Genomic DNA, 14,980 nt, shown 5'->3' with positions numbered 1-14,980 from the left:
TCCCGCCTGGGGAAAACTATGAGACAAATGACCCAGTTTCTTCATTAAAAATGTAAAGTAAGGGAAAGGGTGGGGAGGAGAAATAGAGGTAAAACCTACAGATTTTAAGAAACATATCAATCAATTTTAAGTTATGTATTTGGGTTGTGATTGAAGCAAAGTATAAAAATAATCATAAAATCATTGGAAGAATGTGAATAATATGAATATATTATATATAAATTCTCAAAAGTGGATGTATATTAAAAAATATAGATATTTATACTAGTACTAGAGGCCCGGTGCACAAAAATTTGTGCACTAGGGGGGGTCCCTCAGCCTGGCCTGTGCCCTCTTGCAGTCTGGGACCCCTCGGGGGATGTCCACCTGCTGGCTTAGACTTGCTCCCCAGGGGATCGGGCCTAAGCTGGTAGTCAGACATCCCTCTGGCAGCCCAGGAGCCCTCGGGGGATGTCCACTTGCCAGTGGGGAGCAGGCCTAAGCTGCAGTTGGACATCCTTAGTGCTGCTGAGGAGGTGGGAGAGGCTCCTGCCACCACCGCTGTGCTGGCAGCCATCAGCCTGGCTTGTGGCTGAACAGAGCTCCCCCTGTGGGAGCACACTGACCACCAGGGCGCATCTCCTGCATTGAGTGTCTGCCCCCTGGTGGTCAGTGTGTGTCATAGTGACCAGTCATTCCCAGTCATTCTGCTATTAGGGTCAATTTGCATATTACCCTTTTATTATATAGGATAGAGGCCTGGTGCATGGGTGGGGGCTGGCTGGTTTGCCCTGAAGGGTGTCCCGGATCAGGGTGGGGGTCCCACTAGGGTGCCTGGCCAGCCTGGGTGAGGGGCTGAGGGCCGTTTTCAGGCTGGCCACATCCCCTTCAGGGTGGGGGTCCCCACTGGGGTGCCTGGCCAGCCTGGGTGAGGGGCTGAGGGCCATTTTCAGGCTGGCCATGGCCGTGGGCTGGAAGCAGGTGTCTGGGATTTATTTAACTTCTATAATTGAAACTTTGTAGCCTTGGTCCCGCTCGAAACCTGGGTTGCCCCTGGCAATGGAGGCTCCCAGCCCCTCCTTGAGCGGAGGCCACACCGGCTGGAAGCAGGTATCTGGGATTTATTTATCTTCTATAATTGAAACTTTGTATCCTTGAGGGGAGCTCAGGGCCAGCCAGGGCAGGCGGGAAGCTTGGCTTCCTCCATTGCCGGGGGCAACCAAGCCTCCTGCTTGCTCCAGCTCTGTGACCGCCTCCATCTTTGTGATGGAATGACGGAGTGAGGGAGTGAGGGTGTGATGGTTAATTTGCATATTACTCTTTTATTAGACAGGATATCTTTATATAGTACTTCTGAATCTTGTCAACCACTTTTTTTTTTAAGTACATCTACTTACGGAACCTTCGGAGTTGTTAAATAAGCATGGTTTAAGTTTTTATATAAAATTTTAAAATGTTTGTATACTTCCTACATTTTTAGAAATAGCCCAAGATTAAAGGAAACACAGGAACTAGTCATTAACACCAACCGTACTTCTCCTACTCAAATCACACTCAGAGACCTGTGACCTTCACTTTCACACACACACACACACACACACACACACACACACCCTAGTCTGCTATTTGATGCGGAGAAAGAGAAATATAAGAGGAAGAATGGAAATGATAAGGGACAGAAAAAGATGACACAAACCTCTGGGAAGAATAGCAAATATATGTGATGTCCTCATGGGCTTGTAGAACCAACGCTGGGAAAGTGAATCCACTTTTTACAAATCCTGGGGTAGTCTGAAATCTGTAGATGGCGTTTAACTGGGCTAAGTTTGAAATTCTCTACTTACTTTCAAATAATCAGTTTTCCAAGTCAAAACATAGGGGTACAAGTCCTTGGACACCAGCCTTCCTAGTGCAAGTTCGGCTGTCAATAAAGGAGTGTCCCACAGAGACAGACTTACTCGCAGGGGGCATGACACAGCTGCCGAGCTGTGCTGGGCTCTGAGTAAAATATTTTTAAGAAGGTTGTTTAAATATTTTAAGAGGCTTGCAGTGTGTCCACCAAGCAAGTGCAAGTGCAATCTGAATGACATGGACATGTGACCTATTGTTACCAAACTCAAGGGGTCCGCTGCTTGGGTGTTCTAGTCAAGAATGAGACATGTTAGGTAGTTTTATTTACTTGCAGCAGGTAAAGGAGACAGGAGATCGATAGCCAAAGCTCTGCCCCCCACGGGAGGCTTAGCCATTGCTTATATGCACTATTTGGTCAGTTATATGTTGTTACATGTATTACGCCGGGTTCCTGTCCAGCTTATCTGCCTTACAGCTGGTCTGCAAAATACTGTGCTACATTTTTGCATTTGGCAAGAATAGCCTTCAGTAAGAATGACCCATGCCTGGAGACACGTGTCCTCTCTAACATGGTTTGTGAAGAACAGTTGCAGGAGTTCAAGATGTTTGACTTGGAGGAGAGGATGCTCAGGGAGGGGCGGAGGTGCACAGGCACATTTGAACGCTGTCTTGAAGAGGGATGGGGAGAGCCGACCCCAAGGGCAAAGCAGAACCTCCAACCGGAGTTCCTGAAAGGCGGACTTGCATGTAGGAACGGAAGAGGAAGGCCTTTTCAACAGGTGGGGCCGGCTCACCATGCACAGAAAATCTTTGGAAAGTGGCGAGCCCTCTGTTACTGAAAGCGCTACTAGTAAAACAGAACAGGAGACACGTTCGATGAGACAACCTTTTGGGTTTTTTTTTACTCTCTATTCTGGTTTTATGCCCCAGAAGGGGAAAAGGACCAATTGTACAAGCATTTTATTAAGTACTCACTTGGGTCAGACCCTATGCTGACAGCGAGAAGAGCACAGACGCATCAGTTTAAATAAAACGCCAGGACAGCAGTGCTGTGTCTGCTTCCTGCCTCTCCTCCCGGCACAGCTGACTGGTGGTTATACACTCAGCTCCTTCCACTGCACTCACGGAACTGCCTCATACATAACTGGCCGGTCAGGTTCCTGGCTGACCAGTCGTGATTTGTGGCTGCAGCTGCTGAGGGCTGTTTGCACAGTTCCAGCCTGTGGTTGGTCTGAAGGGCCAGCTGCCTCCTCACTACCCACTGCCACTCTGGACTTTCTGCTGCAGAGCCAGGGGCTGGCCCGATGCAAATGCAGGCTCAAGTGCATAGGGGGCCATCTCGCACCAGTTAGCCAGCTAATGGTTAACGTATCTTGGCCTTGGTCAGTAACTGCAGAGGAACTGTACCTTCGGCAGGAAGTGGTCTGAGGGAAAACTAGGCTTCTTGCTGCTGAATCTGAGCAAGCGAATGCCTTTCATTGGAACCATTATCCCTTTTTTTTTGTAAATCCAGGAAGAAGCATTGCAAATACACTAGCTACTAAGTGATAAAATATTGCCAATAGGTAAATGATTTATTCAAATCAGAGTATAGAAGGGTGAGTTTGTTCCAAGAAAATCCATCTGTATCAATGTGTCTTTTAAAATGTCCATTAATAGAAAGCAAACTGCTATAGCAGTGATTCTCAGAGAGGAATTGTGGAGCCTGAAGAGAGAGAGGAGATATTTTACCTTCTGCTTTATATGTTTACAGTTCTCTTTTTGCAGTGAGCAAAGAGAAAAGCATGCTCACCAAAAAGATAGCATTGGGTGTACATTGTGATGGTTGCAAGACTGCTACTTATTCTGCCGGAGAAAGATGGGGTGGTTTGAAAACATGAAGCTTTCTGAGGCTGGCTGTAGCTTTAATTTCCCAGGATACTGTCTCATGTTTGAAAATACCTGTTTTTATATATGCTCTAAGAAGCGGCTGTCCACAAGTGGCATCAAAGCAACACCGAATGCATTTCTAACCAACCCCTTTCATCCCCTGTAGATCTCATTGGCCTGCCCTGGGTGTGCTTCGTCTATGCGATCATGAGTCTCACAGCCCTGGGGTTCATTGTCGTGTTTATACCTGAGACCAAGGGATGCTCTTTGGAACAAATATCAATGGAACTAGCAAAAACGTAAGTATGATGTGCATTGCTCTCCAAACAGCACTTTTTGGTAAAAAAAAAAAAAAAAAAAAAAAAATCAATCAATAAATAAATAAATGCAGCTTTTATATACAACCAAATCATAATAACATCTGAAAGTATTTTAGGATATTTTCTTTGGTGTGGAACTGTATCTCATAGCATAATTCCAGTTACTCTGACGTGCATTTAGTTTGGGTGACTCAGCTAAGGAATTAGAATAATTGAGGCTTTCTTACAAGTGAATCGTTCAAAGCTCTTTCTGCAATGATCAAAGGACCCTCCCATCTCCCCAGCTTTCCCTGATGCAGGGTTTGTTTGTTTGGGGTTGAGGGTAGATCCTGGAACATCAGGCTCACCTCGTGTTAGAAGCACAGGCTTCAATTCTTCCAGCTCTATCCTACCTGACGGTCTCTTTAAGCCCTTGCTAAGGCTAAGATTATCAGGAAAATTCAGGTTTAAATGTCTACACATTATTCCAAATAGGGCACAAAGTAAGTTTAAGAAAGATTAAGAGTTTCTTAGGTAATTTGCATTCAGAAAACCGGTTAAATAAATTCCAAATGCAGGCATCACTTTAGCAATTTCACTTAGAAGTGGGCGGTCAGAAATTCCTTTTCTTTTAGTAGCAGAACTCACAGTTCTAACAGCTGAAACAGGCCTGGGGAAGGGGTGGTGCATCGGGCCAGGAATGAAGGGGAACTGGTTATCCTTCCCAGGAGTCAAACCTTATACTTGAAAATGTGGAGATAATTGTTCTTGGGTTTGAATAAAATGGGAGGAAACAATATATTTATAGTTTGTGACTTTCTTCTAAAGATACTTTCAATCCACTAGAGAGAAATGTGTGATTGCTACTGAAATTGTGGGCATAGTGATTCTCCAGCTTTTGTCTGAGTGATGGTAGGCATGTGTATTTATATAGACCAAACTGTTAATCCTCATTTATTAAGGTGCGTGGTCAGCAGGATTGTGGGAAATGTTTTACTTTTTACTTTATACACTTTTAAATGGTTCACATTTTAGAAACAGATCACTTTAGTAAAAAGCAGAAAAACTTTTCTCTTAATTCAAGCCATAAGTTAAACATCAAACTATACAGGTAATTTTTGATAAAGATAAGGTCCTGTTTTTATTATTTTTTAAAATATATTTTTATTGATGTCAGAGAGGAAGAGAAAGGGAGAGAGATAGAAACATCAATGATGAGAACCATTGATCAGCTGCCTCCTGCACACCCTGCAATGGGGATGGAGCCCGAAACCCGGGCATGTGCCCTTGACCAAATCAAACCTGGGACCCTTTAGTCCGCAGGCCGATGCCTATCCACTGAGCCAAACCAGCTAGGGCAAGGTCCTGTTTTTAAGAGAAAATGAAAATGATACTCATTTGCAAAGAGAAGTACAACAGTCAGGAAGGCAACTGCTCTGTGGGTCACAGGATGTGACTTAATCTGTCTGTGCAACGGGAGGAGGAAGAGGTCTGTTCAGATGAGTGAGACACACTGGCTATCCCAAGGCACTCCCTCTCCACCACTCCAGATATTCCTTATTCAGCTCTTTGTGGGCCATCTCCTATGGGCCGGCTCTGTGCCAGGAAAGAACTGAAGATACAGGAGACAAAGAATCCATAGCTTCTTTAAGAGGCAGATAAGAAAACAGACATTTAACACACTGCGTTGGAAGACACAAAGGAAAGTGCATTGGAGGATTTCATCTATAAATGCTTCCTGAAAGAGGCAATTCCAGAGCAAGGTCTTGAAAGAGTTATCTGGGCAAAGGGACCGTGTGGAAGTCAGAGGCGGGGTCACACGTAGAGGCCAGTCCACTTACCGGTGGTGGGTGAAGAGGGCAGGTTCTGAGCTGGGGATCGAGAGGTGAGCCCAGGGCACAGGGCTCAGAGAAGTCAAGAAGGATCTTGATTCATCTTGGTAAAGAGTTTGGATTTTTATCCTGAAAGTAGTGGGCATGATAAAAGCAACAGGACAGGGGGGGATGCCGAATGAGGGAAACCTCTGAGGAGTGTGTTGGAAGAATCAGACAGGAAACTATGAGGCTGGTCTTGGTGCAGGGATAGACTCTACACAGCTCAGAGCAAGACTGGAAAAGGCAGTTAAGGGAACAGGGATCTCTCTAGCTTAGAGAACTAACCCGGTATACACGGGGACATTCACTGAAGTCAGACCCAGAGCAGGAGAAAGGCAGGTTTGGGAGGCAGGAGTCTGGTGGCTGGTCAGGGATTAACCCTCATCAGTTTGCACAGGGTCTGAGGTGCCTATGGGACATACAAGTGATGGGGAAAGAAGGCCAGTGTTTACTGGGAGCTGGAGTTGAGGAGAAATATCTACGTTGGAGAAATAGATTTGGTACTCAACACAGAGGTCCACAAGCAGGGGCAGATCCACATTTTGTGGAGCTTAATAAGCTTTTGAGGGGCCAGTTTAAGAAAAATATCACAAATTATGAAAGCAAAATTATACACAACAGTGTGCGTCTTGGAAGGGCTGTGCGGGTGAGGGGTCCTGGGGCCTGTTTCATTGGCGTTATGGAAACCCACCTTGGGTATATGCGCTTTTGAGCTACCCATCTACTAGCTGGAGGAGCAAAATCCCTTAAGATATAAAGGTTTGTTAAAATTCTTAAAACACAATGATTAAAACACTGAACCAGGGAGAAAGTGGTAATGAATTCATCAAAGGAAGCTACCCAATTACCATTCCTTTTTTCCACTCTTTCTTATAAAGTACAACTTGAAGGCCGAGTTCAGGTTAAGAAACTGTTAGATCCATTTTTCACAGGGGGCTGTCGGAACATATCAAACTGCAGACCAAATGAAAATTTAAGGCAAAACTTAAGAGAAGCCCGTCTTTCCTTCTAGCAGATCTCCAGAATAAGACATTCCCCAAGAACATGTGATCCAAAACTGAACAAAACTATTGTCAGCATCTGGGGTGGGGAAGGAATCTAAATTAGTAAGACTGAATCAGGACGTGTTTTCACAAGAATCGTATTCCTGTTACTTCTGAGTCATGCAATAACTCAAACTTAAAGCCAGACCCTCTCCAAGAAAGTGATAAATTGCAAAGTAGGATAGAACCGAAAGCCAAGGTACTGTCGACCCCAGACAGACCACACAAGCACTGGGAGGCTGGTGTTGAAGAACAAAACCACGTAAGGGCTCTGGTGCAGAGAAGTATGAAAGATGAGGTGGCAAAACAATCCTGCATTTTAAACGCATTTATAGCAGCAGGAGCATCTGCTGGGGTGTATCCGTGTGGTGGAGCCCGGGACTGATGGCAGGCAAGAACCAAAGCTGCTTGCAGAAATCTTGGAGAATTCCCATTTATGCAACACTAGAGGCTGGGGCTTGTCTTAGCTTGACGCAGCAGGTTGGCAAAGGCTTTGAAAATGAAAATGTAAGCAGCTTGAAGTGTGTAGATTGATCAAAGTATGTGTGAAATATGCCTGTAGCAAGGTTCCCTGGAGGGAAATGTCAGAGACAGAAATAAGAATAAAATACGTAATGGTACTGAAAAGTTATGGAACCAGCGAAGGAAATGTGGGGTGGCAGAAAGCCCAGGGCCTTGAGAGGACTGGGAAGCAGAAGTTAACCCAGTGGTTAACCCACAGTTCTCAACCTGTGGGTCGCGACCCCTTTGGCGGTCGAACGACCCTTTCACAGGGGTCGCCTAAGACCATTCTGCATATCAGATATTTACATGATGATTCATAACAGTAGCATCATTATAGTTATGAAGTAGCAACGAAAATAATTTTATGGTTGGACCACAACATGAGGAACTGTATTTAAAGGGCCAGAAGGTTGAGAACCACTGAGTTAATCTAAAGACTGAGGAAGGACACTGCTGAGTTACGGGGGTCTGTGAATTTAGGAGTTAAGGAAACAATGAATTAACTTTTGTCACCAGGATAAGCGATAATCCTGATGTGCGTATCCCGATGATTTGCTAAGGAGTGAGAAAGGAAACTAGTATCAACTCCAAATCTGATAGTACACATTGCCTAACATCTTCCTCTCTGGTATTTGGAGTTGGGTTCTTTTACTTCTATTCCTACCAGCCTGAGAAAACAAATATTCTTCCAAAGTTGTTAAGTTTCTTATAAAATAAAGTGACTCAGCTGAGAGGTTGGGAAAGATTCCAGCAAAAATGTAATCTGAAAGGATTTTATTTTGAACTCCTGCCTTGCAAGTTAAAAACTCAAAATGGGACATTTGCCACATGTGCTATTTCAGTTGGACTTTCCTCCAACTTAAGTGGAAACATATAGAGGAAACAAAGTTCTTGTTTTGTAAATATTTTAGTTCTGAGGCCTATTTTTCACTTAGAAAACATTTTTTTTTTTTATTGATTTCAGAGCAAAAAAGCGGAGAGAGAGAAACATCAATGATGAGAGTGAATCACTGATGGGCTGCCTCCTGCATGCCCCCTACACGGGATCAAGTCCACAACCCCGACATGTGCCCTGACCTGGAATCAAACTGACCTCCTGGTTCATAGGTCAACGCTCAACCACTGAGCCACACCGGCCAGGCTCTTTTTCACTTTTAATAATTAATTTTATGTGGCCATTTCTTCCTTCATTCATCCAAATTCATTTATTCAATAAATATTTACTGAGCATCTATTATGTGTCAGGCATCATTCTAGGTGCTACAATTAATCAGTGAGCAGAAATGCACTGATAAAATAGTGATTGGTGGCTACTTTCAATTGAGTGAGCTGAGAAATTATTCTGAGAGGTAACATTTAAAATAAAATCTAAGTGATAATCAAGAGCCAACAGAACAGTCAGTGCAAAGGATAAAGCAGAAACACTTGAACTGTTCCAGGAATTGAAAGAAATCCAGGAGGCTGCAACCTTTGAGATCCAGTTTAGAAATTCGATAGATACTCGTATGTAGAGATTTATAATCTGAGTGAGTTTGGATTCATTCTAAGTGTAAGGGGAAGCTACTAAAATATTTTAAGCAGAGGAATAACATGATCTAATTTACATTTTACTCCTCTGCAGTCACATAGATGAACCTGGCTGAGAAAGCACACAAGCATAGGCCTGGTCTCATTTAAAACCATGAACACTGACTTCAGGTGGCCTTCGATGCTGCCTGGCCATTACACACACATCCCTAGTCCATTACTGGCCTCGCTCCTAGGTAACTGCTCAGTAACACCTCTCCGGAAACCTCCCCACCTCCTCGCCCTCCTTACTCCTATTGATGGCCTTGCTCCTGACTTCATTAAAAGAAAGGACACACTTAGAAGGGAACTTCTATAACCTTCCACATCAACCCTCACATTTGTATCCAATACACCTTCCCCGCTCTCTCTCAGCTCCATCATTCCTATGTGAGGTCAAACACTTGGCTCCCTTTCTCTTCTGCAACAGTTCTCCCTGCTCACCCCTGCATCATCCATATTTTACCTCTTCATTAGCATAGAAACTTGGTATGGTATTTTTTCCCCATCTTAAAAAAAAGTCTTTGATCCCATTTTCCTTTCATGTACTCATCAATGCTCCAGCCATTGGTGGCTACTTTCTGTAGGTACAGTACTTTACTTGCAATTCTTCACTTGGTTTCCTCCCTAACTTCATTCCAGTTTCTGATCAAATGTTACCTCTTTAGAGATGCCAGCAGCATATGTCACCCCCCCCCCCCCAAAAAGTCATTCCTTCCCCCTTTTCCTCATTGGCATTTTCAGTACTTGAAATTATATGCTTAGGTACTATCCCCTCTACTAAAATGTAGCTTCTTGAGCCGAGACCGGTTTGGCTCAGTGGATAGAGCGTCGGCCTGCGGACTGAAGGGTCCCGGGTTCAGTTCCGGTCAAGGGCATGTACCTGGGTTGCGGGCACATCCCCAGTAGGAGTGTGCAGGAGGCAGCTGATCGATGTTTCTCTCTCATCGATGTTTCTAACTATCTCTCTCCCTTCCTCTCTGTAAAAAATCAGTAAAATATATTTAAAAAAATAAAATAAAATGTAGCTTCTTGAAAACAGGAGTCTTTTTCTTCTCTATCCAAAGCCCCTACCCTAGTACTAGGCACGTTGTAGTCACTTGATAAACTGGTTAAATTCCAGAAAAAGCTATTTGAAAGGGGAGAGAGGTTCAAAGGTAGACTTCCCTTTTTTAATAAATGTGAAATACTAGAGCATATTTTCACGCTGAGGGGGATAATCCTGTAGAAAAGAATTTAATGCAGGAGGGAACAATGAAAAATAGGATTATGTAGATATATTTAAAGGCATATTGGCCAAGTTTAAGAAATGGAAAAGAATGAGAGATCTGGGATGTACCTCCATTAGTCCTATGCAACTCTCTCCTTGGAGTCTTTCTCTGACTATCATATAGAAATGACTTGTGCCTGAGAAGACCCCACACCGATGTTCTGTGGTATACTCAATTCTATGATACATCAAGGCTCTGCCATAAAAAAAAAGTCTTTTTTTTTTTTTTGCATAGCTAAAACATTAAAGCCCAGAGAGATTTAAAAAAGAATAGCTTGCACATTTTTTTCAAGTACTGTAAACTAAGAATGACAATTTCATCAGTGCCCCTTTCTCTTTCAGGAACTATGTGAAAAACAACATTTGTTTTATGAGTCATGACCAAGAGGAATTGGCGCCAAAAAAACTCCAAAAAAGAAAACATCAAGAGCAGCTCTTGGAGTGTAAAAGCTGTGTGGTGGGGGACAACCAAGGCAGTCTGGTCCAGAGACCTACTGGCCTCAAAACCTTATAAATGTTGATACAGTATAAGAACGTTTAGTACAGAGTCTTCATACCAATACATGTTGACCAATGCCATGTTTTGTCTTTAGTGTCATGAAGTTAATTTATAAAAACAACCTTTAATCTCCACCCACAATAGGTGAATGAGGTAGAAGGCCCCAAGACTCTATTATTCTGAGCAGGATACCAGGTAAAAAAAAATGCTGGCTGGTTCTACACTTCACACCTTTTCAGAGTAGCTTTGATAGACTGAACTAGGGATACGATCACCTTTGCCTTCAGTTGTGTATGTATAGAGGCCAGTTGCGGTTTTATCATTCAGATATGTAAGTGTCTAAACACAAGCTTGTGGTTTTTTGCCTACTGAGACTACTTGCACTGGGTCTTGTGTAAAAAAGAATCAGAACACAATGTGGACAATTGCACATAAGTTCTACATTAGGAGAGGGTGCTGGCTAGGATTTTAGTGATAAATCCTAATTACAGTTTAACAGGTTACAAACATTATGCATCTTATTTTATGAATTGTGAACTACAATGTAATGTAAAGTACCTTTTGTGAATTTCATATTAGCATTATAAAATAATGCGAAAAATAATTCTTTAATAGCTGAGAAAAATAAGCATGTTCTCATCCATTTAAAAAAGATGAATAGAAAGGACAATATGAAATTCCTGGGACCATATTTATTTAGAAGTAGCTGTTAGTAAAACATTAGGAGTCAGGCCATTAGATTACTTATCCCAATCTCTAAGCAATTACATCTGACTTGTCAAGCCAAGCTTATAAAATTCTCTTTGTAAGGCATTCATAACTTAATAGCGATCCGGTTTCCTGTAATTATCTGCACTCCTCAGGATTATCACTACCTCAGGTTATGGCATACAGGCTATAATCAATGCTGACTTTCAGATGATTACAGCCATAATACATGACATTCAGACATCAGGACAATTGCTGTTCTTCTCTATGCTGAAACAGAGATCGCCAACTGCACCAGAAACTTGGGTTTCCACCCACACAATGGGTTGCTCTCTTGTGCATTTCTCCAGTTGACTTTTAAAACTTGGTGAAGCATTTAGATATGATAGAAAATCTACAGTGAAGAATCTCAAACCACTAAGTAGTAATCCATTACATTACTAATATTATAAGTTATGGAAGACACTAAAAAAACTTAATGAGCAACCTAACTTGAGAATGAATACAAAAATATGATTAATCTGAAGAAAAGAGAATCCTGAGTCAAAAACAAGGACCCTTTTTATTTAGCCTGGAACTTTCCTCCTGGGACGTAACAAACTGTCCCAAGCGTGATATAAGGGTATATGATACATTTCCTTGTAACAAAGTGGAAGACTAACTGTTGTAAAAAATAGTAAAACTAGCCCGGCTGGCATTGCTCAACAGTTGAGCATCAACCTATGAACCAGGAGGTCACGGTTCAATTCCCAGTATGGGGCATGTAGGCGGCAGCCAATCAATGATTCTCTCTCATCATTGATGTTTCTCTCTCCTTCCCTCTTTCTTTTTATCTGAAATCAATAAAAATATATTTTAAAAAAAGAGTATTAAAAAATAGTAAAACTATATTATCAGAGACTCAGGAGAATGTCTAACAGTCCTGGTTCTGAAATGTACTCTCTCAATTAAAACTGGCAGGAGAAGTTATGAGAAAAGGAGATTTGAGATAAATGAAGTTCAGACTTCAGGACAACTCCCTACGAAGACACTACTTGCACTGTGTCTTGTGTAACATTTCCTATGCAAGTTAGAGCATGCAATGGTGTGGTTCCCCCCCCCCCCCCCATTTATTTGTTTTGAAGAAGAGAAAGTGTGTTCTGTAGAGGATCAATTTAAGAAATTTATTATGAATCTTCAGTGGAATTATATTGAGATTTAAAAAAATCAAGATAGGTAATCAATATAAATTTTTGTGCTTTGCCAAGCATCACAGAATATAAGATATTTAACAAAATTGTTATGTTTTCTTTGAAATTCAAATGCTATATATACTTCAGCTATCTTGGTTTAGCCATTCTTTGTTAACGGGCAGGAAACTGTTTATCAACCTATTTATTATGTTTATTACTAGTGATTTCAACTTCAATATCTTAAAATGCTTTGTAATATTTTTCTTTTCTATTGAGTCTGTAACTAAACAACTCTATCTTCAATCTAATTTTCACCAATACACCGCCAATCAGAGCTTTTTGATTTTCAAAAATAAAAGGGGAAATACTTCGAATTTGTATGGATATAGTCACAGTTTTTATTTATAAAAACATTTACAGCACTTGTGAAAAGCCAGCAAAAGACACCAACTGGCTCCTCTCTCACCAGCTTTGCTAAGCTCCGCGGGTTGTCCAGGCCAGTCGGCCAGGGGCCGCTCCTGCAGCCTGAAACCAGACCTGGCCGGATTGTCTTTCCTCCTCTTTTCCAAGAAAGCATTCTGATGAGCTGCTTACTGATCTACTAGTTTTTAAGTCACTCCAATACTGAAAATGTCATGACATCTGGTTACGTACCCTGGCCATATAATCAGTTTTTTCCCCGTTTCCATATTACTTTTTTGGGAACACAGCAAACCGGAAGTCACTTATTAATTACTGTTAATTAAAAATAAGTGGAAAATCTGAAATTTTAAAAGTCTTCACAGCCCTGGCCAGTTTGGCTCAGTGGATAAAGCGTTGGCCTGCAGACTCAAGGGTCCCGGGTTCGATTCCGGTCAGGGGCATGTACCTTGGTTGCGGGCACATCCCCAGTGGGGAGTGTGCAGGAGGCAGCTGATCGATGTTTCTCTCTCATCGATGTTTCTAACTCTCTATCCCTCTCCCTTCCTCTCTGTAAAAAATCAATAAAATATATTAAAAAAAAAAAAAAAAGTCTTCACAGAACCTGTAACCTTTTCATTGAATTTTATTCTCCATTTTATGAGGTTAGCTATCCTATTGGAAGTTTAAGTGAAGCAAATAAACACAAATGTAAAAGTAAGGACAAGAGAAGTCTGAAAATCACAGTTAAGTTTTTCACAACAAAGAAAATACAAAAGTTAGCATTTGCCCCTGCTTATGAGGGAGTGAGAGGCAGGGTAGAGGAAGATATAGAGAAGACGACAAAAACAAAGTAGTATGTATTGTTCAGTGCAGTGCTTAAACTAAGTTTTCAAGATTTATAATACGGTAAGGAAAATGTACTAGAATATAGAGGTTAAGATATTGCAATTTTCACAAAGGTTTCAAACATTTTTGAAATTCAGGTTTTAGAGGAAGACTGCGTTGGAATATTGTCTCTATGGAGAAGCTGATTTGATTCTGGACTAGGTCTTATTTCTAGGTAAAATCACTGTTTAAGCTAAACTCCTAAACACACAGGGCAGAGCACAACGGCAGCCTGATCCTGCATTACCATTCCAAGGCTTGTGGCTGAGCCAGACAGCCACTGTTTCACAAAGGCATATTTATTACTTTAAGAGTAGCCATCCTATATACTCAGTAGTCACTCTTTAGCTCCTTTACATAAGACACAGCAAGGGAAAGACAGATCTTGCAAAACGGCTTTCAAGTTCAAGTTGAACTAGATTATGATGATACCGTGGCACAGAGGCAACTAGTGGAACTTCTTATTAAAACAGCACAATATATCACCATGTGACAAGACAGTATAGCCTTGAGTATCAACCTAAGATTATTACTTTCCTACAACTAGAGTTGAGTCTTTCCAGAATACAAAGATACATATGAGGTACAACCTATCATACCTTCTTTCTTATATCCATCTTGTAAGTAAGAAGTTTCTCTTTTTAAAACTACACTTTTGTAACTTTTAAAAGATATCTAACATTTTCTAGCATATTAAATTAGCAACATAAAACATTATGCTTAATCTATAAAGTTCTACTTTGGTTCCCTAGAATTTATATACATGTTTTTATTTCTAATCTGGAAAAAAAAAAATCCCTATTTGATATTTGGTAACAGAGAATTTAAAAAAAAAAAAAAAATATATATATATATATATATATATATATGGTGTGTGTGTGTGTATGTGTGTGTGTGTGTGTGTGTGTATATATATATATATATATATATATACATATATATCTATATTTTCCACAAAACATACTTCAAAAAGAAGCCAACACACTTTAGCAAAAGTCTAAGCTTGCATAGATTAAAAAAAAATTATGAATACAATTTTTATTCATAGAAAATGGGGAA

General features: G+C 41.3%; 1 protein-coding gene across 1 annotated transcript in view; it reads left to right on the top strand.

Moving 5' to 3' along the window:
- The window catches only part of SLC2A12 (solute carrier family 2 member 12), a 46,544-nt gene extending 35,710 nt beyond the window's left edge, over positions 1–10,834 (top strand). Inside the window, 3 exon segments of the mRNA XM_070417723.1 lie at positions 3,866–3,998; positions 10,598–10,698; positions 10,701–10,834. Of these exon segments, the coding sequence (XP_070273824.1) occupies positions 3,866–3,998; positions 10,598–10,698; positions 10,701–10,786 (320 nt within the window). The 3' untranslated portion in view covers positions 10,787–10,834.
- The last annotated feature ends 4,146 nt before the right edge of the window (positions 10,835–14,980 follow it).

Source organism: Myotis yumanensis, unplaced genomic scaffold (assembly GCF_028538775.1).
Source record: "Myotis yumanensis isolate MYYU_CA2020_CCGP unplaced genomic scaffold, mMyoYum1.0.hap1 SCAF_6, whole genome shotgun sequence".
Classification (NCBI taxonomy): Eukaryota; Metazoa; Chordata; class Mammalia; order Chiroptera; family Vespertilionidae; genus Myotis; species Myotis yumanensis.
This window is presented reverse-complemented; position numbering and strand designations above follow the sequence as displayed.